Source organism: Cinclus cinclus, chromosome 4, assembly GCF_963662255.1.
Source record: "Cinclus cinclus chromosome 4, bCinCin1.1, whole genome shotgun sequence".
In the NCBI taxonomy this organism is placed as follows: Eukaryota; Metazoa; Chordata; class Aves; order Passeriformes; family Cinclidae; genus Cinclus; species Cinclus cinclus.
Window position 1 is genome coordinate 54,915,617 of NC_085049.1, and position 27,105 is coordinate 54,942,721.

At 43.8% G+C, this 27,105-nt stretch overlaps 1 protein-coding gene across 1 annotated transcript in view; it reads right to left on the bottom strand.

Annotated features, from left to right (window-relative positions):
* Window positions 1–8,535, bottom strand: part of NUAK1 (NUAK family kinase 1) — a 46,477-nt gene extending 37,942 nt beyond the window's left edge. The window contains exon 1 of the mRNA XM_062492109.1: window positions 8,242–8,535. Within this exon, the coding sequence (XP_062348093.1) occupies window positions 8,242–8,535 (294 nt within the window). The remainder of the gene's footprint in view (window positions 1–8,241) is intronic.
* Between the last annotated feature and the right edge of the window lie 18,570 nt (window positions 8,536–27,105).

A 27,105-nucleotide genomic window follows, 5' to 3' on the forward strand; every position in this document is an offset into this window, starting at 1 on the left:
CCGTTCACCAGGCTGGCATCCCAGGGACCCAGCAGCAAGGGCTCCCAGGCACCAGCTGAGCTGACGTGGGAAATGCTGACAGTGAGAAGGGAGGGCTGAGGAGCAATCCAGAAATTAACAGTTACATTAGGAGCATATTAAACTCAGCAACCTCAGCTGCTGTCTTCTTAATACTTACAAAAACAAGACGTGGATTTATTTTGTGATTTTCGCATTCACCTACAACTGGCCAGGATGGTGTCACACATGCCAGCCTCGTCCCACAGTTGCTCTGTGACTCGTTTTTGTTTTTTTTGGTTTTTTGTTTTTTTTTTAAGTGAAAGGAACCACCCATTAAAATATTTTATTATCACCTACGTTGGTAAGGATAGAGCCTGGAAAAGTCCATACTTGAGCAAGACCCAGGACTTCCATCTATCACATCATGGACCACTGGCAGCTTTAAGCTCATAATCCATCAGAGCTAAGCAAGTCCCATCTGTCTTTGGAGAGCTGAGGGACACAATGAGTTTGTACCATGCAATAACAGACTGAACTGAGGATTGCCCCATGGTCTGTAGTTTAAAATACAAAAATTACGGAGCTCAAAAGAGAGTACTAGAATCATGGAAGGTCAAGGGATGGCTACAACCTTGCTTTGCAGCACACAGCAAAGGTTACAAGAGGGCCTCCAAGTCTACTGAACATCTGGCATTTTTGGTGTGGGTCCAGGATGCTTGATGGGTATAGCCAGACACAGTACACACAGAAAGCACCTTACCCAGCCTCCAAGTGTTCAAAGGTCTAGGATCCCCTAATTTATACAACGTACTATGCTGCCTGTGAAGACACGGTGATAAATATATTCTGTTTAAAAGCAGATACTTCTCAAATCATAACTTGCAGATGCTTGAAGCCTTTCATGTGGGTAAGACAAATGAGAGCCATAGAGACTGATTTTGTAGCCAGGGAGTACAGGAAGCAACAGCAGGAGAACACTATTGAAAGCCTGGATACACTTATGGCTTTAATGAATTGGTCATCAAATATAACAACACACATATGCAGTTTTTACCTTGCTTTGTAGTTCGCTCCCTGCCCTCCCCAGCTATTCCCCATATATCTAACAAAGTGGAAATTATTTTGAGTTTAGTTTATTAAATGGACACACATGGTACTCACATCTGCTGGAAGATATTTGAGGGAAACGCTGACAAATATAATTTACATATTTAGTTGGAGACCTTTTCATCTGAGACATTTCCTCTGACATATCAACTATCCTAAGTACATCGACCCCATCGGTGCTAATGACAAGAGGTTTTTCTACAAAGTGTCTGGAGCACACCTGGGCAATTTAGGGACAAATCCTGACTTATGGAGGAGGCAAGGACGAGATTCTCTTGTGGGTCAGAGATTCCCATGCCAACATGCAAACCATCAACACAGAACACACGAGCTGGGCACTGGCAGCAGCCTCCAGCCTTACCCAGGTCAGGAGCTGCTGAGGCTCTGGCCAGCACACTGAGGAGCCACCACTGGCTTTTGCTGTCCATGCTGTGAGCTCCTATCCCACCCCAAGCCTGAAGGCAAACCTGCATCCCTGGCTTCAGAGAACCACTCAGAGCTGTGGTAGAAAACATTGTTTGATCACACTTTTTACAGGAAAATACACAAGACAACAATAAAGAGAACAGTGTCCTGCTGAGAGGAGCATGGTTACACAGCAAGATGAGGTGCTTTGACATCAGCATCCCAGTTCATGTAGATACAGGGTACATTAGCTTGGTACAAGAGGGAGAGACTAGAACCAGGCAGATGCCTGTGTCAAACCAAAGCTCATAAATCAGTTTCCAAATGCCTGGTATGCAGGTTTTGGAAACGTGTCCCATATGCTCTACATTTGGATAACCATGACTGTACACATATTCACCTGCTGGTGTTCAAGGCTGATATATCCAGGGCTGGTCTTCAACCTACACATTTGTCATTCTTCCTTGGCACTGCTGTGACCACTGCATGCCTCCTCCCAATTCCTCACTCCAGCACAGACTCTCTGGTTACTTATTTACCAGACAAAACACAGACTAACTACAATTTGAGTTCTGTAAGGAATAAACAACTGTTCACAAGAACTGCACATTCCACACGATTTTATTCAACATGTATGACCCCGAACTAAAATATATACAATAACTGTCTCCACATGGCAAATCCACATTGTGGTTCCTAAAAAAATAATAATAATTTTTAGAACACATGACACTAAAAAAATGCAGTACATTTTAGCAATATCAAATGAAAGACTTTGTACCAGCAATTTCCATTCTCCTGTGTTCTCTAGCACATGGTGCTGTGAAACCATTTGTAAAAACACTTCGGCATTTTATAGTGTTTTTAGCTGAAAGCTGCATTAAAAACATTGGCTCAAATTTTGTTGTGAAATTTCACATGTAGAGGGAATCACATTAGGCATGCATTAAGCCAAAATGTGCCCTGTTCATTAGTCTAACTTGCTCATATTAACCCTTCCAGAAAGGAATACACTGAGACACAGGGAAGTTAATTATTTGCCCAAAATTGTTCAATCCAACACAGGAAAACATAAGGCAACAGTCTCTTGCAAACTTTTAATTTCTTCACCTGTAAGGAAGTGCAACATCATTGAAAGATCACTTGATCTTCACTCAAAGCCCAAAGAACAAGCTGTTCTTTAATTTAGTAAAAGATTTGACAAACTGACATATTCAGATGACCCCTTACTGGCTACTCATTAATTCAGACTTTCATTCTACTGACCCATACTCCCCTGAACAAATCTGCTTCTCCAACAGAAATTCTCAGTGCAGAAAACTAGTATTCAGTTCTAGTGCCTTTTTCCTGATGACCTTCATGCTGTAATCTGTTATTTCTGTCTGCACCCCTCAATGTTAAGATCTTCTTTGGCATTTCAATTATTCAAGTGTTTATATGAAAACTGCAACAATTTCATACAATCAGATAGTAACTCCTATGGTAGTAAGTCCACAATATTCACTGTGAATTACATTAAAAAAATTCCAGTGGGTTTTTTTTTTTCCATTTGCTGGTTTTTTTCCCCCTCTTTTTTTTTTTAAACCATGGTCTCGGAACACATCTAACAGTTAAGGGTGGAACAAATAACACATTAACAGCAAAACTATTTTCAAGCCCATATACTCTTTCCAACTTCTATTCATTCCAGATCTAGAATTTCCATGCATGCAGAAGATGACCCGAGTTTCACTAACATGCCTTCAGCATCATGAAAACACTGTCCAGATTTAGTCCCATTACGACTCCCTAAAGGAACTCAGTTTGAATATCTTAAATAAATACATACATACATACATACATACACATCCACACATGCATAAGACCCAGGTGATCTGTTTTGCAAGAACCCCTTTTGCCCTGAGGAGCCTCTGGCCCCATGTGAGTGGAGAGGTGCCTGCAGCAGCCACCACAGGCTGTGCAGATCCTGCTGGCAGCTGCCAGCTTGGAAATAGGGAGCAAAACCACACGCCCTGCACGGGTCACCGCGCTGGCACGCACAACAAAGCAGGAGGCACGCCGTACAAAAGGGCCAGCAATGGAGACTGAAGCTGGACGTCACATGGGGACAAAAGCCCCGGGTAAAGAGAGAGGCCAGGAGGCAGGACAGGCTGAGCTCTGTAGGAGGAGGGTGTCATCAGCAGGACCCTGATGTGACACACTCTTCATGTCTGGATGAATCAGGTATTAGGTTGTGCACTCAAAGCTAGCTGAAACTTCTGCTGATTTTGGCTGCGATTGACAAGTTTTTAATTTCTCCTGTATAAAATGGGGTAGCAATGCGAGCTATTGTCACTATAATTGAAGTATATTATCAGAGCTGTGGAAGCCACATTCAGGAATCAGGAATCTGCTGAGCAAAGTATTGTACAGACACTTCACATCACAGCAGCATTATACATATATACATAGATACTTATACCTGTGTCTGCCACAAAGGAAGATGTCTTAGTAAGAGCAACAAAGAACCTCAAAAGAAATAAACAGATTCTGTGTCAGATTTGGACACTATCTGCAGAAGATGCACAACAAGCCATCAAGATAAATACCAATATGAAGCAGTTACCCAAGTTCTAACTGAAGAAATTCTCAGAGGAAAAAATGGAAATATATAATTAAAGATAAAAAAGTTCACATGCATCAGAGGGATACTGACATTTTCTGTGGTATCAGCAGCACATGTGAGAGAACTGGGACAAACATTCCACCTGGCTTTCACTGCCCTCAGTGACCCACGAGCACACTTTTATCCTGTTAAAAGGAACCTTTAAAAACCATACTCCAAACAGACAAATGGTTGTGTGGCCAACAAGGCCTTAAATACTGACATGACAGAGCTGTCATTGTTGGCATTCATGTTTTGGTTTTGTCATGATATGGAGAAATACAATCAGCAAAGCTAAAGTCCTCCTTTCATGTAATCTGTTGCTGTTCCAGGTTTCAGACCCTGTGCAGCTCTTCAAACTCATCAAGAAGCAGACCTGTTTCAAAGCAAAGATTTGCACTGCAGTGGTAAATAAAAAGATTGGTTGCTTTAAAGTTTGAGGGTTTTTTACAAGATTTTGATCCAGAAATCAATTCCATTTGGCAACATCCTTCTACCTGCACTTATGTGAAAGAGATAAAGAACACACGGCAGCCACCACAAATAACGTGCCAGTCCAAATATGCACCACGTGCCTGTTCTTCATGTTGGGCTGCTGCTTGTCATCAATTCCCAAAATAATTAACTTTCTGGAGGAATGGCTGGAGGAGAATAGTGCTTCCTCCACCTGCTGGTGAAGAGGAAGAAAAGATGTCGTGGCTCAGGCAGAAAGAGGGAGATGAAGGTTGAGGGGAGGCAGGCTCCTGCAGCTTCCCCACCATCGCCTCCCAAGGGAGAAAAAAATTTCCTGGCTTTTGCAAACAGCAAACAGAAAACACCTATCTGTAACCTAAATTTGCATTCTAATGAGTATTTACTCCAGTGGAATAATTTACTCAATGAAGAATCCAACAGCATTTACCATCTTTGTGCACCATGCACAGAATCAGCCAGAGGTGGCCAACGCACACCTTAAGTAAGGCTGAAATAAGTGTAACTGTGGGCTTCTTGGCTAACAAACACTAAATACATAACACGAACAAAAGTTCCGTTCTTTAGTTTAACATGTGCAAGATGACAAGTGGAAAAAACACCCACAGAAACATCAGCATGAGTGTTACTTCACAAGCTTGAGATATCATCTCTTCATCCTCACACTTGCTAACAGGTGCCTTAATTTAAAATGTCGTAAGTTACAAATGTGTATACTGAGACAGCACTAATGAAGAAACCTTACTGGCAAAATTAGGCACCTCATACATCATATAATGGGCAATATTTAACTGCTGCATGCAGCATGCAATACTGTCTGTAGTTGCTGTGGTAACTAATGCATAAATTCAGCTAAAGTTGTTTCCAATAACAAACCAAATGTATCATACAATCTACCCCAGAGCTTTATGGCAGGAAACTTTATGATCACGTTCCACTGCTATAAAGAAAGACAATAAAGCTAAAGTTAAGAGGAATAACAATTTGAACAAACCTGTAACCTGCTAACACGTGCCAAATACTACTTTCATTCAAATCAACAGAAATCCTGCTACTGATTTCCAATGGCACAGGATTAAAGCACATCTGTACTTTGCGTTCAACTGTCTTCTCACCTTAGTTTTACTTTATTTACCCAAACCTGCCAGTTCATTTCATTTCTGAGCTCTGCTTATACAGATGACGACAAATCCAAAGTTTGTGCTTCACATTAAAAGCCTGGGTAATCATGCAAACCTCTTCATTAAATGCCATACAGCTAAAGAAATTCCTGACAGACAGAAGAAGAGGAAAGGCCAAACAGGAGAACTGCTTGGACAAGACTGATGAATGGGAACACAAGGTCCAACTTTGCAATCTGTTACCATACAGCTTCAGAGACCTGCTTACCACTGAGCAAAGAAAGAGATGATCAGCTAAACCAGCAGCAGAATAGGAAGCAACCAGCCTGGACAAGAGCACCCTTAGGACTCTCGCTGCTGGCTGCAACAGGATTGGCACTAGACACGGTGCAATAGACAGTGCCGACCACATCCCCTGCTCTGTGCATCCCCTGCTGGACACAGCAGCATCTGGTCCAACTTGCTTATGAATGATGCAAATACTGCCCACTCGTAAGAACCGAGAAGAGGAAAGGGAAGAGAAAGAGAGGTGGAAAAAACAAAGAAAAACTACCCCTCTGATCAGTCATCCTGGCAGTTCTCTTATCTCACTCACAGAAAGGAATCAGTGTTCACTGTAACAGCCAGACAAGGGAATTGTCAGAAAACAAGAAGTGTTTTCCATTCACTGAGATCTGGCTGGAATCCTGACAACTAGCTTTTATTCTGCAAGCGGACAAACTGTGGATATTTTACATACATTCACAGATGCTACAGTTCAAATAGACACATTACACCAGAACTCACCTGCAGACTAGTTAATAATTACAAAGTGCCACACGCCAAGGCTTGCATTACTCCAGTAAAAAACTCACACCCTGGTAAGGACTTGTTCAGCCTCTACATACCAGCTGATACCGCGAATGTTACATTTTTACTGCATTTAAGATTGCGTAGGTATGCTGATTTTCACTCTCTCCATTTCAAGATGGCATTAACCATATAAATTCAGTTCAGAACATAACATCAAAGCATCCTTTAGCTGGGCAGCTGAAGAACTTGACAGTTAGCAAAATATGTAAAGACCTAGCGTGTTAAGAGAGACATACACCTACTTCACATCCTTTCCTCTGAGAGGGCTCTTTCCAAAGCCAAATCTCATTTAACATACTGTTACCTTTTCATTCGTTAATTTCTCAGCTCCTTGAAAAGAGATGTTTTCAACTTACTTGCTTATTTACTACATTTCATAATGCAACTTGGAACCAATCCACTTTAAAAATAATAATTAACATATAATATAACCGTGAAGCTTTTGTTAGCCTGAAGTTGTAAAACAGCCAAGACAGCAAACTTTAAAAATCATGGACTTAGAGTGAGCATGTGCAGAGATGTCCATCTCTGGTTTCTTTTTAGCCAGCCTCCAAATGAGCTAATAAACTGAAAGCATATATGATATGACTCTACAACTTGGCTGAAACTCTCATTCTCGCTGTCGACAAAGATATTCAGTTGCAAAGTAAGTGTTCCTTATTAAAGTCATAGCATCTGAAATTTAATTTTCTGTTTTACAGATCCTTCTGCCTCCGGGTGCGTGTTGAGCTCCCCAGCAACCGAAAGGGAAAGATAAATGTAACGTCACGAGGGAAATGCCTTGCTTTTAGATAAAGTCTAATGAAAACTCAATTAGTGTACTTCAGGACGAAGACCTCAGTAGAAAAACACCTATTTCTCTAACACAACAACGCCTGCCTCGCATTTGCCTGCCCTCTGTGGATAGCTACGGATTTCTGGGAAGGAAAAACGACAACAATTCTGACTAACGTGTACATTGCTTCAATTGCATTTCTGCGCCCGGCTGGAGCGCTGCACCAGTGAGGAAATGCTGAAGCTGAGTTATTGCTGGACAAGCCCCGGGCTGCTTGAAGTCTCGAGCCAGCCGGCACCGCTGAGCGGTGAAACGGATCATAAAAGCCAACGGGGTGGGTTGCAGTCCCTGCAACTTTTTTAGGTGTCAGCAAAGTTCAGGTCACAAAAGTATGACCGAACCACAGCACTTTTAACCAGAGAAGCAAACGTCTTCCCTTCTGACAGTACTTTGTGAGCGGTGTTGGTTGGGGATGACAGGTTTCTCCAAAACGTATATTTCCACTGGGGAAAAAACTATTCACAGCGGACTCACATGTAAAAAAACAGAACAAAAACAATAAACCACCCTATTTTTCCAATAATATCACATCCCTTCAAAAGGTACCAATGCGCTACTACAGTACCGCCACCACTCCTCCCAGACGAAGGTCTCTCTGCAGGGCTGGCACTCTGAACAAAGCCCCGGAGCGCAGTCACGGGTGGGATGCTGAGCGGGTCCCCGCCTCGCCAGCCCCGCACACAGGACGAGGCTCCTAAGGGGATGCGCCCGGCCGGCTCTGCTCGAAAGCGGCGCTGGAATCTGACCTTATATATACGAGTATATATAAAATAAAGAGGCAGAGAGAAGCCGCTCTGTTGCCTTACCACTCTGCCAGAGAACCTCTCGATGGCCCGCTTGACTTTGCCATAGGTGCCTTTGCCCAAGGTCTCCTGCAGCTCGTAGCGATGCTTCAGGTTGTGCTTGTGGTGATGCCGTTTCACCCCCTGCTGCTTCCTCGCCGCCGTTACCTCCGGGGACGGAGCCGCCCCGGCCGGTTCCTCCATGGCTGCCGCCGCCGCCTCGCCGCCGCCGGGCGGGCCGGGGCCGCAGGAGGCGCGGCGGGGCTGCGCGGGGCTGGGGCTGCTGCTGCCGCGGGCGGCCGCCTCGGCGCCCTCCATGCCCGGCGGCGGCGGGCGCGGTGTGAGCGCCCCGCCGGCCTCGCCGCCTCTGCCTCGGCCCCGCGCCCGCGCCGGCACCACGGGGCGCGGCGGGCGGGGCGGGCCGGGGGGCGGTGGCGGCGCCCCCGCTCTCCGCCCCTTCCCCGGCGGCAGCACCGGCGTGGGACGGCCCCTCCGCCCGGCCCGCCCCGCCCCGAGAGCCGCGGGTCGCGGGAGGGCGGCGGCTGCGGGGTCGCTGCTGCGGGGATCGCTGCTTTGTGAGCCGGGGAGACCGGGGTTCCGCGGCGGCTCCCCCGGGCCGCTGGAGAGGCGCATCAGCGGGGCCGAGCCCCGCGCCGCCGAGGGCCCGGCATGAGCCCCTGGACCCCGCGGGGCCGGGGTGAGGCGAGGCGGAGCACCGGGCACGGCCCCGCGGGTCTGGCGTGTGCACCTGCAGGAACGGCGGGCAAGGGCTCGAGAGAGCCTGCACCAAATTTAGATCTGGAAAGTTTTTCCACAAAACGTCTCGTTTTCCCCGTTCACCAAGCGGGCGAGGGTTTCCTGTAGGGTTTCCATGTTGGTGGAGCTGGCAGAAAAACACAGGCACACCCAGGTGCCGCCTGTCCTTGGCATGGGCAGGCACTGTTTGTCTGCTCCACAAGGTTTTTGCCGGTGAGAAACCTTCCTGGGCCCAGTCCCGCTGTGGTGGACTCGCAAATCTGAGCCAAGAGGTGAGGAACGCCTCGTGTCTGCTTGCAGAATCTTTGAAATACAAAGAATGTGTCGGTTTTACGCTTTCTTCATTCTAAAGTAAGGGTTATTTCTTTCACAAAGACAGCTGCAAAACTTAAACCGATACTGACATACAAGTTGTTGCCAGGGGTAAGACGAATCAGATGTTCCCTTTAGAAAATAAGCCATCCCCAAGAGCATGGCCAGAGAAGGCAGATGGTTGCTTGTAGCAGAAATGGGAAATTTCCATGGGGTGGAATCGTTCTGGCAATCTCCACTATGGCTAGTCTTCTGGACCAACACAAAGGCAATTTCAAGTGAGAGCCCTGGTTCAGTGTCTCTTCCCCAGTGATTGTTCTTAAGGTGCAGGTTACAGCTGGGATCATCTGCTCTGCAAGGATAACACACAGACCTTTTGAAATCTTGAGTTCTGCTTTGTGGTCACAACGATATCAAGGCACAGAATTTCAGGAGCCAATAGCTGCATTCCTCCAGTTAGATGGGGGAATGTTAGCACAGAAGCTGATCCTTGTGCTCAGACTGGCTGGATCCTGCAAAGGCTCAGGTCTGTCAAAGGCAACTTACTCTGGAGTGTCAAGGTGATGGAGTGATACCTGGGCACCAACTTCAGTGAAGATTCTTGTTTGGTTCCTCTAACTCACTGGGCCTGTGTGTAAAGCTGGACTTCTGCAAGGTTTCTTCCTGAGACCATGAACATTCTGCCCTGAGGTTGCAGCCTTAGCTTTAATGACTTGAACTTGAAAACAGAAGTTTCTCTGTAATTACATCACTACGCCTTCACTTTAGGATCAGCAGAAGTGTCCAGCTGGCTTAAGGCAAGTCTGCCTAATGCAGTACCCTTTTCCTGGCAGGAGCCAGCACCATGCCACAGGGGTTGAAGAGGACAGAAAGAATCTTGCAGCAGTCAGAAGAATGATCTCCTGTGCTGGCTTCTTGATCTCTGGAAGCCTGATATTGGTATAAGTCTGGGAGCATGAAATTTTACAGCTCTTTCACAGAATGCACCAGAAAGTGGCTATTCCAAAGCAGGAAAGGTAAGGGAAAGTTCACTCCATTGTTGTTAAAGAAAACCACACATTTTCTTCCTGTAGCCCCTTCCTTTATTTTAAATGTGGAAAGCACAAAAATTCTGTGGCCTTCTCTTTGTAAGAGGCAAGATGACATTTGTAGATTGGATGTTTTTGTTGTTTTATTTTAATGCTCTGAAGTGTTGTTGCGTTCTTCCCAGCTGGCACAGAATAAACCAATGCCTGGGCTACCTGAACATGCAGGAGTGGGCCAGAGGGACATCTGCTACTGCCTTGGCTGATTTCCATGCTCCCAGTTTGAAATACACTTACATAGCTCTTCTTATGTTTGAGGGGATACCTCAAGAGACATCCATGTGTAGGAATGCAGGACAGACCTGCTGCAAACAGGGACTAGCACAGGTGAGGGAGTGCAGCAGCAGCAAGAGGCAGGAGGGATCTAGGAGAGGGGCAGGCAACACAGAGAACATGAAGGGTGCCCTTGACTGCCAGGAGAAGTGAAAAATTGTCCTGGCATGTGTTTACCTCTGTGTTCACTTAAGTAGATTAAATCAGAGTCCCAGTCTTGCCGGGTGCCAGGGGTGCAGCAGTCTGTCAAGATGACAGTGACAACTGCCTGGTGGTTTTGCATGTCCAGTGCAAGCCCTAGTCCCACCAAAGAGCAGAGCAGCCCGGGTGCTGCTCTGACCTGTGCTAGCTGACCGTGCTGCAGGAGCAGCTCAGGGCTGGCTGGGGCCCCCCAGAGGCAGCAGGGCAGTGTCCAGCTGTGGTTGTCAGACAGTCTGGAAGCTCCCTTCAGGCTGAAACTCAGTATAGCCTGCATTCAGGTTCTTTATACCTCTTGAATAGCAGAAAAGCATGAATGCCCACGATGAAAATGGGTTTCATTATGTTGTACTCATGAGCATTGTTAATATCCCCGAGAGTGGTCCCTTCTAGCTGCTTGGAAGCATACATCATCATTTTCATGGGAATCATCAGTTTCTAGGAAATATGTCATAAATCATTGCTGTATATTGGATTGTGATTGGAGCATTAGAAATACCACTTTTCTTTTTAAATTTCCATGCTCTTAAATGTGAAGCCAGTGGGCATTGAGTAAATCAGATATGTAAATTGAAACTGGACAGAAGAAACTTACTGTGCTCATATATAATAGCAATGATAATTGAAAATGATGATAAATATTAAAGTTTGAATGTATCCCCAACATATAGAGATGTTTCACTTTTAAGCAAGTCCATGTAAAACATGTAGTGTTTCATTGTTTCTGAGATAAACATTTGGTGAGAATTTCAGTTCTCTGAGTTTATAGACACCACTAGGGAATTCTTAATTTCTGACAGTATTATTTTACATAACTGCTTTTTCTTATTCACAAAAAGGAATTGTCCTCCCATTGAAACCATCAGACTTCTGCTAACCAGCTTCAAAGGAAATAGGATTAGGCTCTAATTTGCAAAACAGTATTGGAGGATATGTTGTACCAAATCTAAACTATACGGATTATCACAATAACAACAAAAAGCCATTGATTTCAGTAGGCTTACCTTCCTGAAGTCAGTGTGGGTTGGAAAATGATCTTAAAAGATTGCAACATGAGAGCAGTAAAAAATTATTATAAAATTCAGTGCATTTTTAGGATTAGTTTTGCCATGAACTTTCAAAACAGCACAACTTACTTTCTATCTGGCATAGAGACACTCAGGATTAAAAAGCCCACTGATTTAATAGGACTCAGTCAAATATTTAGGGCTCCTCAAAAAATTGACAGCTTCTGTAATGAGACATGAGTTTCATAGAGTTGCTGTTAATTCCTACCACGTATTGAGCTAAATAAAAACAAAATAGGATATCAGAGATATTTTCTAAAATACTTAATTTACCCACCGAGGCCAGGCATTCTCTGTGCAAGGATTATGCACATGGCAACTTAACTTGGTGAGATGGTATCATCTGTACTCAGACCTTCTGCTCGTCATCATTCTCCAGTGTTTGTGAATTGTGTAACAGTGTTGTTACCACCCTTACAGAGTTCGGCCCCCGGGGGGCTGTTGAAGAGCTGGAATGTGTTCCTTGACTGTTCCCTACAGTGTAAGATAGAGGAAAGAGGAGAAATGAGTACTAAAGGGATTCCTGGATGCAACAGACATGTTTTCTTGGATACTAATATGCTGCTCCCTTGGGTTTCAGTCCTCTCTTCTGAGCTCTATAATCTGTACGTGGAGAAAAACATAACCGTAGTTAAGTCAGTTGAGTTGCTTTGACTGCTCACGTTTGATGATCAAGCTAAGTATGGGTGTATGCATTTGCCGGAGCAAGATTTAGTGTTCAGCAGTGTCCAGACTGCAGAACTAAAGATGACATGACTTTCAAGTCATTAGAAGATACTGGCAGGCAAAACTGGAGGACATTCTCTCAATGGAACTGTCTCTTCTGTGTTAAGTACCTGCTGAGAGACAGATTTTTGATCTGATGAAGTGAAAGCATGCTAATGTTTCCACTCAAGGATAGGGATTATCCTTTAGAAAGCAGTGCTGGCAGAGACAGCTGGCATCCATCTGGTTGCTGTGGCAGGTATCTGTATATTATCTACCCTGGCAGATCACATCCAATCCTTGTAATTGCATGCTTTTTGAAAATTGCAGGAGTCAAGAAAGTTCAGGATTAAGACTGCAATGCTGATTCTCTCTGTAGTGAGCCATATAAAAAAAACCTTTGCTTTGACAAGTAGTGGTCTTTGGAGGTGTGTCTTGTTTGCATCCAGGCATGTCAGTTCACTATTAAAACAGTACTTCAGTCAAATAATAATCACTGTCAGGGCTTACAACATCCATCTAAATTCATATGTCTCCTCTTGTTCTTTGGTACTAGGATTCTTGAGATGTCCATACAGAAGGGAGAGTAAAGACTTGAGTGAAATTAAGCCCTCCAAATCTGGATCCCAGACCCATTGTAGAGCTTTATGAGCAGTGAAGAAACTGAGGAATACTTGTAATGCCTTTTTGGAGGGGGATCCAGAATTGAGACTGGTGTTCTTCATAAGACTGTAAGACTTTGAATAGGAGAGGAGCTGTATGTCCATAAAATACCTTTTAAAATTCTATTTCCAAGCCTCAAGCTTTTGCTTCCGTGGCTTTCCCTGAGAATTTAGAGAATTACTGTGTTACAATTTTTACCTGTAATACTGTTCCATTTCTTCTGCTGCTTGGTATGTTTTGTTGGGATATCCATAGCACAGAGGATAGCAGCTACCCACTCAATGTACATCTCCAGATCTGAAAATCTGTTTACATGTGCACGTGTTCCTGTATGCTTATGTCACATGGTAAAAAAAAAAATCTTCTTTTCTACAGTCAACATTTCCTCAAAACTCCCCACTGTTATTGCTACCCTGGGGCCCTCAAAACCAGAGAAGTGAGAAGAAACAACCCGAACTGCACAGAAGACAAAACTGAAATATAGTGGTTGAGGTTCAGCATGTTTTCTGTTGCACAACTTTGAGAAGGACTAAGCACAGACAATTCCTTCTTCTGTTGCTTTCCTATTTCTCATTCAGTTTAGATGTTCTTTCTGTGGTGTTAATTTATATTAATTTTATTGAATGTATTAGCAATACAATCCAAATTACCGGCTCCCTCCCTCTCCCTTCACATTAATCCTTTCATGATTAAAATTCATGTACAAGTTGCAACAGTGTGAGCAGCGAACTGCACTGGGTAACGGTCAGTGGATTGTGCATTCCAAGAATGCAAACTGCAAAAAAAGACATTTAAAACATAACTGAGTCATTCAGCAGCACGCTCCCTTTCCCTCATCACTTCCCTTTGTTGCCCTCAGTTCCGTCCCTTCCGCCGTTTCTGGTTTTTTGCCCTTATTTTGAGAGACTGACTGAGGGCATCGCTTTCCACCATCAGCCCATTAGGCCGTGTGCAGGAAGCCAGATCTGCAGCCAGCCTGTTTTCCCCACAGCCAGCTCCCACACCGGGAACAACTGCTGTGAGCATATCTCATACACACCAGCTCCTCCAAGGCACCACCACGAGTGGTCATCCCCGGCCACCATGGCTCAGTTCCTCCAGCCCCAACTCGCCTGGTGCAACGGTGCCGGCAAGCGAGGTGTCTTCCTGTTGGCTTTTGGTGGTGAAGCCACAGGCTCTTGTCCTGTAAACACAGGTGGTGTTCCGTGGTGCTTGTGGGAAAAGGGTGGAGCTGTGCAGTCAAGGGCTGGTTTGCGGTGGTTTGGGGCCAGGAGGCAGCAGGGCAGAGAGGGGAGGGGAACTGCAGCCAAGGTGGTGACGGAATGGGTGTCATCCTGCTGGGGGCTGCGCCGGGGAGCCTTCACTCAGACGTGTTTGTGTGGGAACATAATGGGGAAGCGTGACCTTTTGCCATTGTGACCCCTTCATCCTGGATGACTCATGGATGAGATGGGGCAGATACATCCCTCCAGGACTCTGGGATTTCCTGCCCAGTCCGATTGAGTGGAGATATCACAGCCACTGGGTTGATCCTACAAGGAGAGAGGTAATAGCCTTAGTTGTGGCTTTTGTGTAGAAAACCAAGAGTATGTTTTGCAAGTGATTTCTTTTTATGTTGAGGTCTGTGGATCAGTGTCTAGACTGTATCACTCTTTCCATGCTGCTCTTTGGTGCATAACCAGTTTTCTTGGAAATATAAGGTTAAAGAGGCTCTAATAATGTAGGAAATTTTAAAAAGACAGAGATAAAAGTATCTCTTTTTTCCTTAAATAGTCATAATTTTTAGACCAAAGAAGATTAAGTGCAAGATGTTTTGACTGATAACCTGCATCACTTCCCTTGGCAGTGTGGGTGTGCGGCTCAAATCGAGTGGGCACATGGGTGCCACCTGACTCCTGTTGGGACACAAATCTATAGGGAATGGATGACAACATGGCTCTCTAGTCCCTCTTTGCCCACAGGTGCTGCAGGCTGGCTGATAACCTCTTTGCCCTCCAATGACAAAGGGGAGAAAGGACTGAATGATGGCTTCTCAAAAGGCAGTGCTTTCCCCTCCTGGAAAGGGGTTGTAGGGGGCACTGGATGACTCCATGCCCTTGCCACACACTCCATGCTAGGGTTACAACCTGACATGGAGAAATCATCTCATCCTCCCCACCTCTCTTTAAATTCCCACTGAAATACTGGAATTCATAGCTGTAAGACTGGCTGTATTTTTCCTTCACTGATCATTAATTTGTCAAAGTCAAAACAATACTAAATTAGAAAATAGGTTCAGCACAGAGACTGCCAACTTCCTTTAGCTTTATTTTGTTTACTTTTCGTTTGTCTGCAGCCACTTCCTGGCGATAGAAAATAGTGTTTTCTATGACTTGTAAAAAAAATTAGGTCAAATAATAAAAAAAATGTTAATGGCAACATAATAATTTTATGGCAAGTGATTAGAATATTATGGCTTTAGGATGTGTACCAAAAATCCAGCATGACTTTCACAGGAAAAAGACATACCCAGAATTCTCAGGCAGCAAGCTACAAAGAGCAGTTAAATGGAAAATTAATCTGTTTGTGTATAGATGCCCAAGAACTAAGTATAATTTTTCTATTAGATCTTTTAAAAATCCCATTCTTTATGCCTGTTTGCTAGCAGAGAGGACTCTTTAAATCAATAGCAAATTGGCTAAGTGACAAGCTTGATCAAAGCCTCATTATGCATGAAAATTTCATTTTGCTGGCTAGGGAATCATGAGGGGGAGGGTTTTGTGATTCTCTGTGTTTCCTTTGTGCTTCTCATGCAGCCCAAAGGGAATTGCAAATTTCTAAAATCCCCATAGCAGTTATAGGGGAGCAGAGGATGCCAGCTCCTCGCGCATTGTCATCCAAGAGTGACAGCCCCTCTGACTCCAGCACCGTCCTCATTGCTGGGCACACAGCAGGGTGAGTGTCAGACCTGGGGTGGAGGACTTTAAGGATGGGTGAACATGTTTTTGCTGTTCTGACAGGTGATTTTCTTTGGAGCTGATGCTAGCTGGTCCACGTGACAGCCACCTCCAGGCTTCTCCAGCCTGCACTGAAACCACAGACAGTCACAGTTCAACAATCCCAAAAAGACAACACAGATCTTAAGATTCAGTCCCAATCCCCCAGGGAGAAGCAAGGCAACACATCGATGCCTCCAGCTTGCCTGTATCAATGCAAAGTGCACAACATTTTGGGCACTGTTAGCTGTAGGAAAGAGCCACTCTCCCCAGCAAGTCCACAGAGGTTTGAGGAGATGCCTCCACCTCGCCCATGATCTATGGCCAATCAGAAAATCTGGCCCAGGGCCTAAAAACTGTTTTAAACTTGTGTCTCTTTGTCTCTCTTAAAGAACTAGTATGCTCCTTCCTGCCTCCCAAGAATTATTCAGAAATAAATCTTCTCAGATCTGCAGAATGCTTTGCTGACACTAATTGTATTATAAGAAAGAAACAAATTTATTTTTAATGGAACAGGACAGTTATTTTCAAAGACCATGTTTGAAAGTCTGTTAGTAAGATGAAAAAAGTACTCAAATTTAATTAGAGGAGCAATATGACCTCTGCATACTTACCATTGTTTTAGCAAGACCAAATCCTTCTCACTTTACCTCAGCTCGTGCTAATCTCTCTGAGGGCTCCAGACACAGGAGCTTTTGCCAACACTGGAGCTCATGAAGATGATACCAGTTATGCTGCCTAGAATAAACCAGATGCTGCTGCAAAACATCTGGAAATTACTTATCTTCTCTCTCCATATGCATCCCCCCTCATCATGATACTGTCTGAAGTCTTCTGTCTCATCCTTCTGTTCCCTTCCCTCAGTCCCCAGCCCACTCTCATTTGTTGGGACAGATGCAGCAGGCTTGTTGAGGACATTTCCTCCCTTAGAACCTAGACACAAATCTCAATTCGTTCTTCCGTCAGGGTTTTCATCACCTTTTTGCCCTTTGATAAAAAAGAGTTTCACCTTTCATCCCTGTGTACCAGTTGGTGCCTAACAAATATGTGTGGAGTATTCCAAGGAAATGAAGGGGTGTCATTGCCCAGCTCTCACTGGTTTTACACCAAGTGACACACATTCTCTGCTCTATGTCACTGTGGTGTGAGCTCTTGGACATGCAATCTGCTTGATTCCTGCCAGCATTAGTGACAGAGAAAAAGAAAAATCATACGTGGGTCATCAAGAAAAACAAGTGTAGTGTGGGCACATTCATTTTTAGATGGGTGAATTCTCCCAGGACACCATCTCTCCTCCAATTTTCAGCTCCATTGGAAATATGTAGATCAAATGTCCCACAGAAGAAGTGAATTGGCTGAAATTGTAACTTTACACACACATTCTCTGGAGAAATAAAATAGCTGGATTTTTAGGATTTCAACCTGACTATTGCAATGATGATACTCAAATGAGAAAACAGAAAGGAAGAAAGGTGCTTCTTGCCACTTCTTTATCTCATGTGATCTCTGGTTACTGCTGATGACAGAGAAGAAACCTGCTTTGATTTAGAAAGCAAAGCAGACCCTTTCTGTAGCACCACCATGTGGTTGAGCATCACTGGAAAAAAATCTGCGAAACCAGCCTCAGCAGTGCCTCACAGCAACATTTTCCAACTATTTTACAGTCTTGTAAGTGGTAAATATGATTTATGATAAATTTTCTGTCTGTAAACCTGGATGTAAATTGGGATTGGCATCACTGAAGCTGACCAGAGTGTGGGTGAAGACAATATTAGGTGTGTTTGCACTCAAAGTTGTCAGGAGAAGACTGACAAAACCTTAATGCTTATCTGGTTTTTGTGTGGCTGAGCAGATGTCTTGAGCCGTGAAAACCAGGACTGGGATGTATTAGGAGTGCTACAGGCACAGAGTGAGAGACAGGTCTTTCTTTGAGATTTTTTTTTCCACTGGGAAATTGTATCAGGAATCAGGGGTAGGCATGTGGTAGGCAAATTCTGCCTTTTTAGCAGAATTTACTTTTCTTCTCCTGGAAAAAAAAAATAGATGTGAATTTATAAATCAGGTTTGAACAACTATGAAGGGTGTACAATCACAAATAAATATGAGGGCTGATTCCTGGCACCATGAAAGACTCCTGGTGTAAAATTGCCCTTTGCCAGTGATAAGTTATCAGTGAAACTCTTACATATGTTGTAAGTTGTTGCTGCTCTGCCTTCAGGGTTGCTACTCAAGGAGGGTTCCTTTGCCTTCAGTTTTCCTATGATGGAGAGAGGCCTGCAAACTGAGCATCTTGGTTTCTCAGGTTCTTCCCACTGCAAAGGGACTTCCAGTCAAAGGTATTGCCTGGGATGTCTCCTATAAAACCTGGCTTCCAACACGGTCCTCAGGACGAAAGAAGCATCTGCCTTAGGAGCCAAAGCCACTGGCATTGTCCTGGTCACGGGTTTTTTTGAACCCACAAATTTGACTCATGGAAAGACTAAAAGTACTGCACCTGGGACCAGACCATCAGGCTGCATCTATGTAAAACAGATTTCAGCAGGTTTGAATGCGGGAGCAAAACCTTTGTGCCTGTGGTGATTAGCCTTAGAAAGGCACACGGTGCAATTCTCCTCTCAGCTAACATGTCGTGCTTTAATTGCTGTGTTCATCAGTTGTAGGTATCATTACGTCTCAGCCGACGATCCCCACTCATTTTCTGGCCAAAAAGCAGGACACTGAGGCTTGTGTTCATCACTGATCTTTTGCAGTGCCACAGCAGCATTCGCTCCCTCCTACCACCAGGAATGGCAGGGACCAAAGGTATCTCTGCCCTTCAGGGGGGCTGCCCAAGTGAAAATAGCCCCAAGAGGAATTAAAGGCCACCTTCTTCTGCACCACCTAATGCTTCTGTAATTAAAAAAGCAGGTGCTCAGTGGCCATTCTGTTTGCCTGCCTGCAAACTTGCAACACAGCCAAGGATGCTTGAGGTGCCACTGTTTGGAAAAGCAGCATAATGCAGTAAGCATTCCTAATGATGGAGATATTTTTTCAAAAATACATTTCTTAGCATGGCAGGCAAAGATGAAAGGGACCTGAGGTGACGTTTTGCACAGCTCCATTTCAGAAACAGCAGCTGCCAGTGGTATGGCTATTGAACTCCAGTACAATCCTGCTGACAAATAAAGGGAAAATTTTCTTTTGAAGAGAAGCACCAAAAGATCAGGACCCATCATAAGCAGGCTTGTGAGAGCTCAGTGTGGTTTTCAGAGGAGGTGATTATGCATGTTTGCCAGTGTTCAGGAGCAGTGGCTATTCAGCACTTCTGAAAAGAAGGGCAGATTGATCCTGAGGGAAGATGGATAAATTGAGGCAAAACACATGGCAGAGTCTAATTTCTGAGGGATTCTTATAATCATTGATAATTCTTTGCATTTGTGCATGTGTGTCCATGACCTATCAAACAGCAGCATGCATATATGAATATATAAAAACAATAATATCTACATATCCATCTGTATGAAGATATGCAAGCTCATATTGCTTTAACAGCTATAGGAGGGATCCTGTCAACACTAGCCATCAATATTAAAAGCCCTTTTATGTTTATCTTGATGCTTGAGGATCTAAAAGTCGAAGTTCACATGGAGTTGAAATACTGTTTCCGTGTAACTTTAAAAATATAATCCCAGCAGAGCACAGCACTACGTTCAAGCTGAAATCAGGCTGACAGTTTTAGTACAGGGCTGGACACCCCATTGTAGCTCTGGCCATCTGTGTGCACACTACACTTAAAATGGAAAAAGGCCTCTGGGGGAAATGAACCAAATTCACTGTGTGTACAAGCAGGCATGATCCTTTGAGGTCTGTGGAATGCATTTGTTTACACCAGTAATGGATTTAATCCAGAGACTGATGTTCTTTATGAGACCACACTTTTCTTTGTTTTTATGCCAGTGTAATTCCACTTTGGTAGGAATAATACTAATTTATATAAGTGGTGAAAATTTTTATGTTTTCTTTTCAGCACAGATGGTGGACGACAACTTTCATAGCCTGTCTCCTTTCCTTTCCTTTCTGTAATTTTTCTGCAGGTGCTGTTCCTCTGATTTTTCATATGTACTTCAGATTTGCATATTCTCAAACAGAAAGCAACCAGGTGTTCAGTGCCCACATCCAGTACCTGCTCCTTAGAGTGAATGGTTTTCCCCAGTGCATATCCCATTCCTGATGCTAGTGATTGCCATGTTGCCTTCACTAGCATTTCTCTCCTGCCACTGTCACAACTCCACCATTCCAAACAGGAAGAGCTACCTCCCCTAGAAGTTCATTAATGCTGCTTGTTAATTGCCTGAAAACTGGAGACAGAGGGGTTTCACATGCATGAGGCATCCTTTCTCTTCCTTGTGGATTGGCTGGATAACCTGACTTTCCCTGGAGAAACAGCTGGCAGTTAATAACGTGGGTCGTGTCAAAAAAACTAAGTACAAAATAGAAGTGTGCAGGTAGCAGGCAGCAGTGTAAAGCATCAGAGCCTAAGTAAAGGGCTTAATATTTAGTAACCAGGATCTTAGACTAGAATGAAGATAATCTGAACTCTCCCTATGACACAGTTAGCAAAAGTACACGTCTCTTTTACTGTCAGACTTTGTGTCTCTGGACTTAACTTTGCACTAAGTGCCACCAAAAGCTTTCTTAAGTTTATTAACTTTCGCATTCCTGAAGATCAGTGGCAGAATCTCTACTGCTGAACAGATCTGGTGAACAGATCTGCACTGTTGACTTTACACAGGCTACTTAAAAGAGACCAAGGAAGAAAAAGCTACCTAAGCATCACACAGAGGGTGTGGTAGGAGAGCTGCCTTTCCTAAAAGCCTGTCCTCTCACTAACTGATGTAATTTTCCCCGATAGCTCGAGCATTAGCTCTCCTTGGTTTAAAAAACGAGTCCCTGAGGAGCCTCAATTAAAGATGCCAGTACAAAAGTGCAGGGCCTGACCTCTCGCAGCTGCACCGGGCTAATAGTGATTCATTGTGCTGCTCCGTGTTACAGTCCAAGGGCAGAACAAGGGGCAGGGGAGGGCTACGGAGGCATTTCAGGCTCCTGGTTAGCTCATTCATAGACACCTGGTGTCCCGCCTCCTGCTCACGCTTCGGTGCATCCCACCCCTATTGTATAGAAAATCCACTCCTTTAGAGATCTGAGCTGCTGGAGCTGGACAAAGACCAAAATTAAATCCGCAGCTGCCCAGGAAGAGGCTTTCTCTGTCAGGGGTTATTATCGAGGATATCTGATGAGAGAGCAGAGCAGGGAGCTCCCTTTGCCTCTGTCAGTTCCAGTTACAGGTTTGGATGGATGCATTCGCACGTGTTTCTTGCTTCATGTGAACAACGCAGACCCCTCTGTACCTGGTGTGGACTGACATGCCTCCACTGACCCAGTTTAGCTCCAGAGCTTTATGAGAGGTATGTGACCTCCTGCACTCACCACGTTTGGCTGGACAGTGCTCCATTTGCTGCTTGCAGTAAACACTCAGTGTCATGGAGCAGTGAGGCCAAAATACCCTCATGGCAGCTCCTTCACCCTCAGTGAAGTTGCATCAAAGGTAAATTTGAATTGACAAAGGCCAGCTCCTATTCTCACTTACCCTAGAGAGAACCTGGGTTCCACCATTAGTTCCCAGGGAATTATTTTGGTTCTACAAGGGCACAAGCATGAGCAGAATCTGGTACCAAGTTTAAAGAAGTAAAACAAAAAGAGGTTTATGTCAAACAGGAAGAGTAGCAGGTAGCTCATATAGGCTATATAGTCCCAAATTCTGAAAGGAAAAGAAACATAAAGTTAATAGAAAACCTTTGTGGTTACTAACTGTGCTTAATTCTTGAATCCTCTGTAGAACTGGTAGGTCCCACAGCTTATAAAAATAGATGCAACAGGTGTTAGTTTGAAGACTTCTGTGTTTCATGTTAAGGGCAGTCATGAAAAGTTTATGTTTAATGAAACCTGGAGGAGAAATCGGGATTCCTGTGGAAAAAATTCTGCCTTCCTAGACTAGAGAACATCTGGAGCCATTGACCAGGGGAATTTAAATCTACATCTCAAAAGCTTTGCATATCTGATCACCATTCCTGCTATCTCTGTCTAAACAGCCTCATGCTGGCAACCTGACCTATTTAGTTGGTGGCTGCTCCTTCTGTTCTCTACATCTCATTTCCTTCTGTTCTCTAGTCTCATTTCTTTTAGGATAATGAGGATGAGTGTTGTTATCTGATTTTCTCTTGATTTCCTTCTTTAATCTGATGTGTTTCCTGTGTTCACTTTGGGCACGTCAACCTAAATGGCAGCCCTTTAAGACAACCAAAGACAAGGTGCTACCTTGGGACTTACTAGCCAGGCTGCAGCATGGGGGTGTGAATATTATGCAAAGAACAAGATATGGAGTTGAGAGTGGGATTTCACAGCTGCTGTGAGGAATTGGATGACTGAATTCCATTAAGGTTGCAGTGAGGTTTGGCAACCTTGCTCTCCCTGGCTGCCTTTGAAGAAAGCTCAGCAGAAAGCTGAAGCCTAAATCTTGCATGAAGCAAGAGACAAGGTTGCTCCTACAGGAGTGAGTACTGCTCTTTGCTATTGCAGTAGCTGAGCTGAATACTGTGGAAGGGTCCCCTGGCACAACTCTCTTTATCCTATATAAGGATGTAATGGAATATAAGGAAAAATCAAAATTTTAGGCATTGTCAGAAGACATTATCAAAGTGTTGAAGATCTGTCCAAATCTGAACAGGCAAATCAGCTAGAAATGTTACTGGACTTGGGAAGACTTGTACATGTTTATACAGAAAGCTTGGTCGACAGAAGCTGGCTTCCCTATGTATTGCAGCAAACAGGAAATTCTGCCCCACTTTGAGAACACAATGGCATTTGGGAAGCAAGAGGCAGTTAATCAACATGTCTGGCTCAATGACAGGCACTGCCAGACCTGTTCTACCCAACAACTTCAGTAATAGTTCTTGACTTATTATGGAATTGCTTTACCTTTAAAGTGCATTTACACTGTCAGAGTGATGAGAGAGGGCTCTGATCTCAACAAAACAAGCTGCAGAATTAGGGGCTTCAGCAATACACCTGCTCCTAAGGGGGCCACAGTTTTCCTTTGCCATCTGCTGTGAAGGCAGGGCAGGAGGGTGAGCAGACAGGGATAGAGCAGTGCACCCTGCTGTACCAAGTGCTCTGGGAAGGTGTCCCATACAGCTGCTTACTCACCGACAAATATTTAACATCCTGACACAGTAACAGGTCGTAACAATGTGCTGTTTTCTTCTTGTTTGTAAGTATGCAAGAGTTGCTTTGATAAGTAAAAACCCCACTTTAAAACAGTTTCATTTCAAAATTTCATTTCAAACGGTTTCATTTGAAAAGAGTAAGTGGAGTTGAACTGCCTTGAAATACAGCATTTGTTTTTGCCAAATGCTTCTGTAGAAAGGAGCAGGAGAAGACAGGGCAAGAACAAACAGACCCCAAAGATCCCTACCAAGGGTTATTATAAGGCAGAGCAATATTAAGATTCACCACAAGTCCGGGACTCATATTAAAGAAAACATTTTAAATAAACGTACTGATAGAACCTACATTAGAGATCTGCCAAAACACCCAGCCTTTTCCTTGATAACTGCACAGGAGACTCAGAAATACAGCCAGACAGAGGTTTCATTGTCAGAAATGTGAAAATAAAATCAAAATGTACAAGAATTTCAGCTACACCTAAAATGTTGCTGTTATTTTTGAAAGCAGTTTAATTGGTGGTGTTGAGCCTTTCCCTGCCCTTAGGATCTTTCCTCAAAGGGAATTCTGTTTAACTGCAAGGACTCACTCTACCACATGAACAGGAAACAATGTGAGAAAAGGTTTTCTTCCAGCAGTAAAAGCATTTCAACAAGCACATTGATGAGGAATGTCTGGGATTCAAATACAGGGAAACCCATAGCTGACAACCTGGAACAGAGGGAGATGTAACAAGGAAACTCTAAAAAAAACAAAAAAAGAAAAGGAAAAAAAAGAAAAAGAAGAGTTAATTACAAACATCTGTACAGCATAAGGCAAGAAAAAGAAAACAGAGAAAGAATGACAAGGATCCCATGGCAAAGTGACCGGTGGTGAGCTGTCATGCCCAAAGCCACAGGATGAGGCCCACATCATTTATTGCTCACTGGAAGTAATTTTTCAAGTCAAGGAGCAATACTTCTCCAACATAAATGAAAAATTCCAGCCAGCAGAGGGTAACTGAAGCCCTCTTAAAACAAAGGTATCATTGAAGAGAGACTAATAAATCACCCAGTGACTAGATTTTTTTCATTTGTAGTGAAGAACTCCTCTCTCAAACCTGGTCCCTGTGTCAAGCCCATCCCTGTGGTATAAACAAAGCACTTCAGGATGTGTTTATCTTTATTCAGTACAAACTTCAGAGGGACCTAAGTACTTTGAATTGGGAGTCAGCACTTTGGCTAGGAGTTTTGACTTGCTGCTGGGAGACTTAGCTGGTAGCTTGAGCCCTCAAGCCTCTCTTTGCCTGTGTAAAACCATAGTAATTCCCTGTTTCTGCTTTCCAGAATGCAGGTGGGGAGAGAGGGAAGGAAATAAAGAAGCTCCTCTGGGTTCTTCTGACCCAATCTGTAGTTAACCCCACTCCCAAAGCACAGGCTTTTGCCCAAATGCCTTAGGTATAAAGGAGGTTTGGGCTCACACTCAAGGTACAGTGTAGCTGCAACCTCCAAAACTCTCTTCCATTTTGCAGGCAGCAATACTGAGGCAAGCAAGATTCACCTGATGATGGACATTTCCATGTTGCACTCTTGATTCCTTTTTGCAGGTATCAAGTGCTGATCTCTAGACTCAGCCACCACCCCAATACAAATTTATCTCTAGATTTTGTCCAGAAAGTGTTGAAATCAGGGCTGCATCTAAACAGTTCAGGAAAAAATGCAAACACTGAGTGAGCTTCACTCACTACAGTACATATTTTATTAATTCCCTTTTTGCAAGAAAGCGCACCTATTCCTGAATGTAGGTCATGCTGTGAAGTCTGTACGAACTTAGATTTATTTCATTGCTCTTCAGGAGGAAGAGAACTTTTTGTTAAGATGACATGAAAAAAAATGAAAGGAACAATAAACAGCACTCTGAAAACTCTTTTTAATAGGTGTGCTTCTTTTTGTAGTTCAAATACTTTCGCAAATAGGGATTTAGCTCTGTGCAACCATTTGAAACAGAAGCTCTGATACTGAATTAATTTTATAGGTAAAGTAGTAATTATACCAGTTCTAATAAATGTGAAACAGTAAACCTAAGGAAACTGAAGAGCTTTGTGAAGGCAAGTGAAAGCAAATCAGGATTTGAACAAAGGACAAAGTTGTAGGGGTCTTGGATAGATTGAACCTTTACTCCAACTGTTTGGTGTTTGGGGCAGACCTGGCTCATGAGCCACGATAAGCAAGAGTCAGCAGGTGTGCTGCAAGGGGCAGGTTCCAAAGATGTCATATGAGACACATAATTCTCTGCTAAAAGTACTTGCAGATCATCCACAACAACAGCAAGATTACATGTCAGTAGTAATCCTTTGAACCAGATGAGAGTGCAACCCCTCACCTTTCCCTTGGTGGCTTCTGTGGACTTTGGGAAAAATACATGAATTCTAGGCAGTTCAAACATGTGATTCCTGTCTTGCATTTATGGAGCTACTAGCACTTCTGGAGCACTAAGTTGCAATGCTTAAAGTCCTTGATCTTACTCCATGACCTGAACCAAAAACTATTTTTAAGGGTTATATTTAACAAATAACACCCATATGTATTGCCAACTTCATTATAAGTATTCCTTACCCATACTAAAATAATTGAGAGGACAAAGAGAATATTCTTTGCCTTGGGAAGATTTTTAAATTAATAAAGGACCCCAAACACTAGAAAATATATCATGGGGCTGGAGGCTGGAAAGCAGCAGGTATCCTATTTGGTACTTCACCTTCCCCTCTTGCTGTGCCACACACACTACTCCAGTGATCATGGAAGTCAACAGAGAAGTATCTATCAATGTCCATAGGCCTTGGATCATGTCCCATGAAAGATGTGATTCTACAAGAGATGGGAGAGGATACAGAAACACCTGAAAGTTAACATTATTAAAATGTCAGCGGTGTCATATTGCCACCAGCCATGCAGACTGATGGCTGTCTCTGCTGTGTGCCTCACTGCTTGAGCATCCCTCCTCTCTGTCCCTCTCTGTTCTTTGGTTGCTCAGCTCCTTTGGGTAAGTGGTCTGGTGTCTGACTGCACACCAGTGGATGGAGGGAGCAGTGACACAAAGGACAACTGTATCTTGCACCCTCACTTCCTACAGCTCCACAGCTTAGTTTTACCCCATGTTGTTACCAGATAACCCAAATGTTCTTGTGTGATAATACACTCTGGAAGGTTTACAATGACTTAATCAAAGGAGGTTCTGTTGAACCCAGAGAAGGCCAGGAGAAGTCACCCTGCTATCTTACAGCTGCTGTGGCTTTAAAACCAGTGACTTAGGGGGTACAGGGCATTTTCCAGTAGTGTCCCCAAACTGCAGTCACTAAGAGGCTGTGACATTCTTTTGGGATGCTGTAATGCAGTTCGATCACTGAATGCATTCAACTACAGAGGTATTTTGCAAGGCTCCAAGAGGTTATTGTCACCTCAGTTAATTATATGTAAGGATTCAGACTCTGGCAAACCTTAATTATTTTACCATCAATCTCAAGGTCACAAAAGCTTACTAGGGCTATTATTAGCAATACAAATATCTCCTTTCTGAATGGAAAAGCTGCTCTTTTTCATGCATATCTTATTTTTA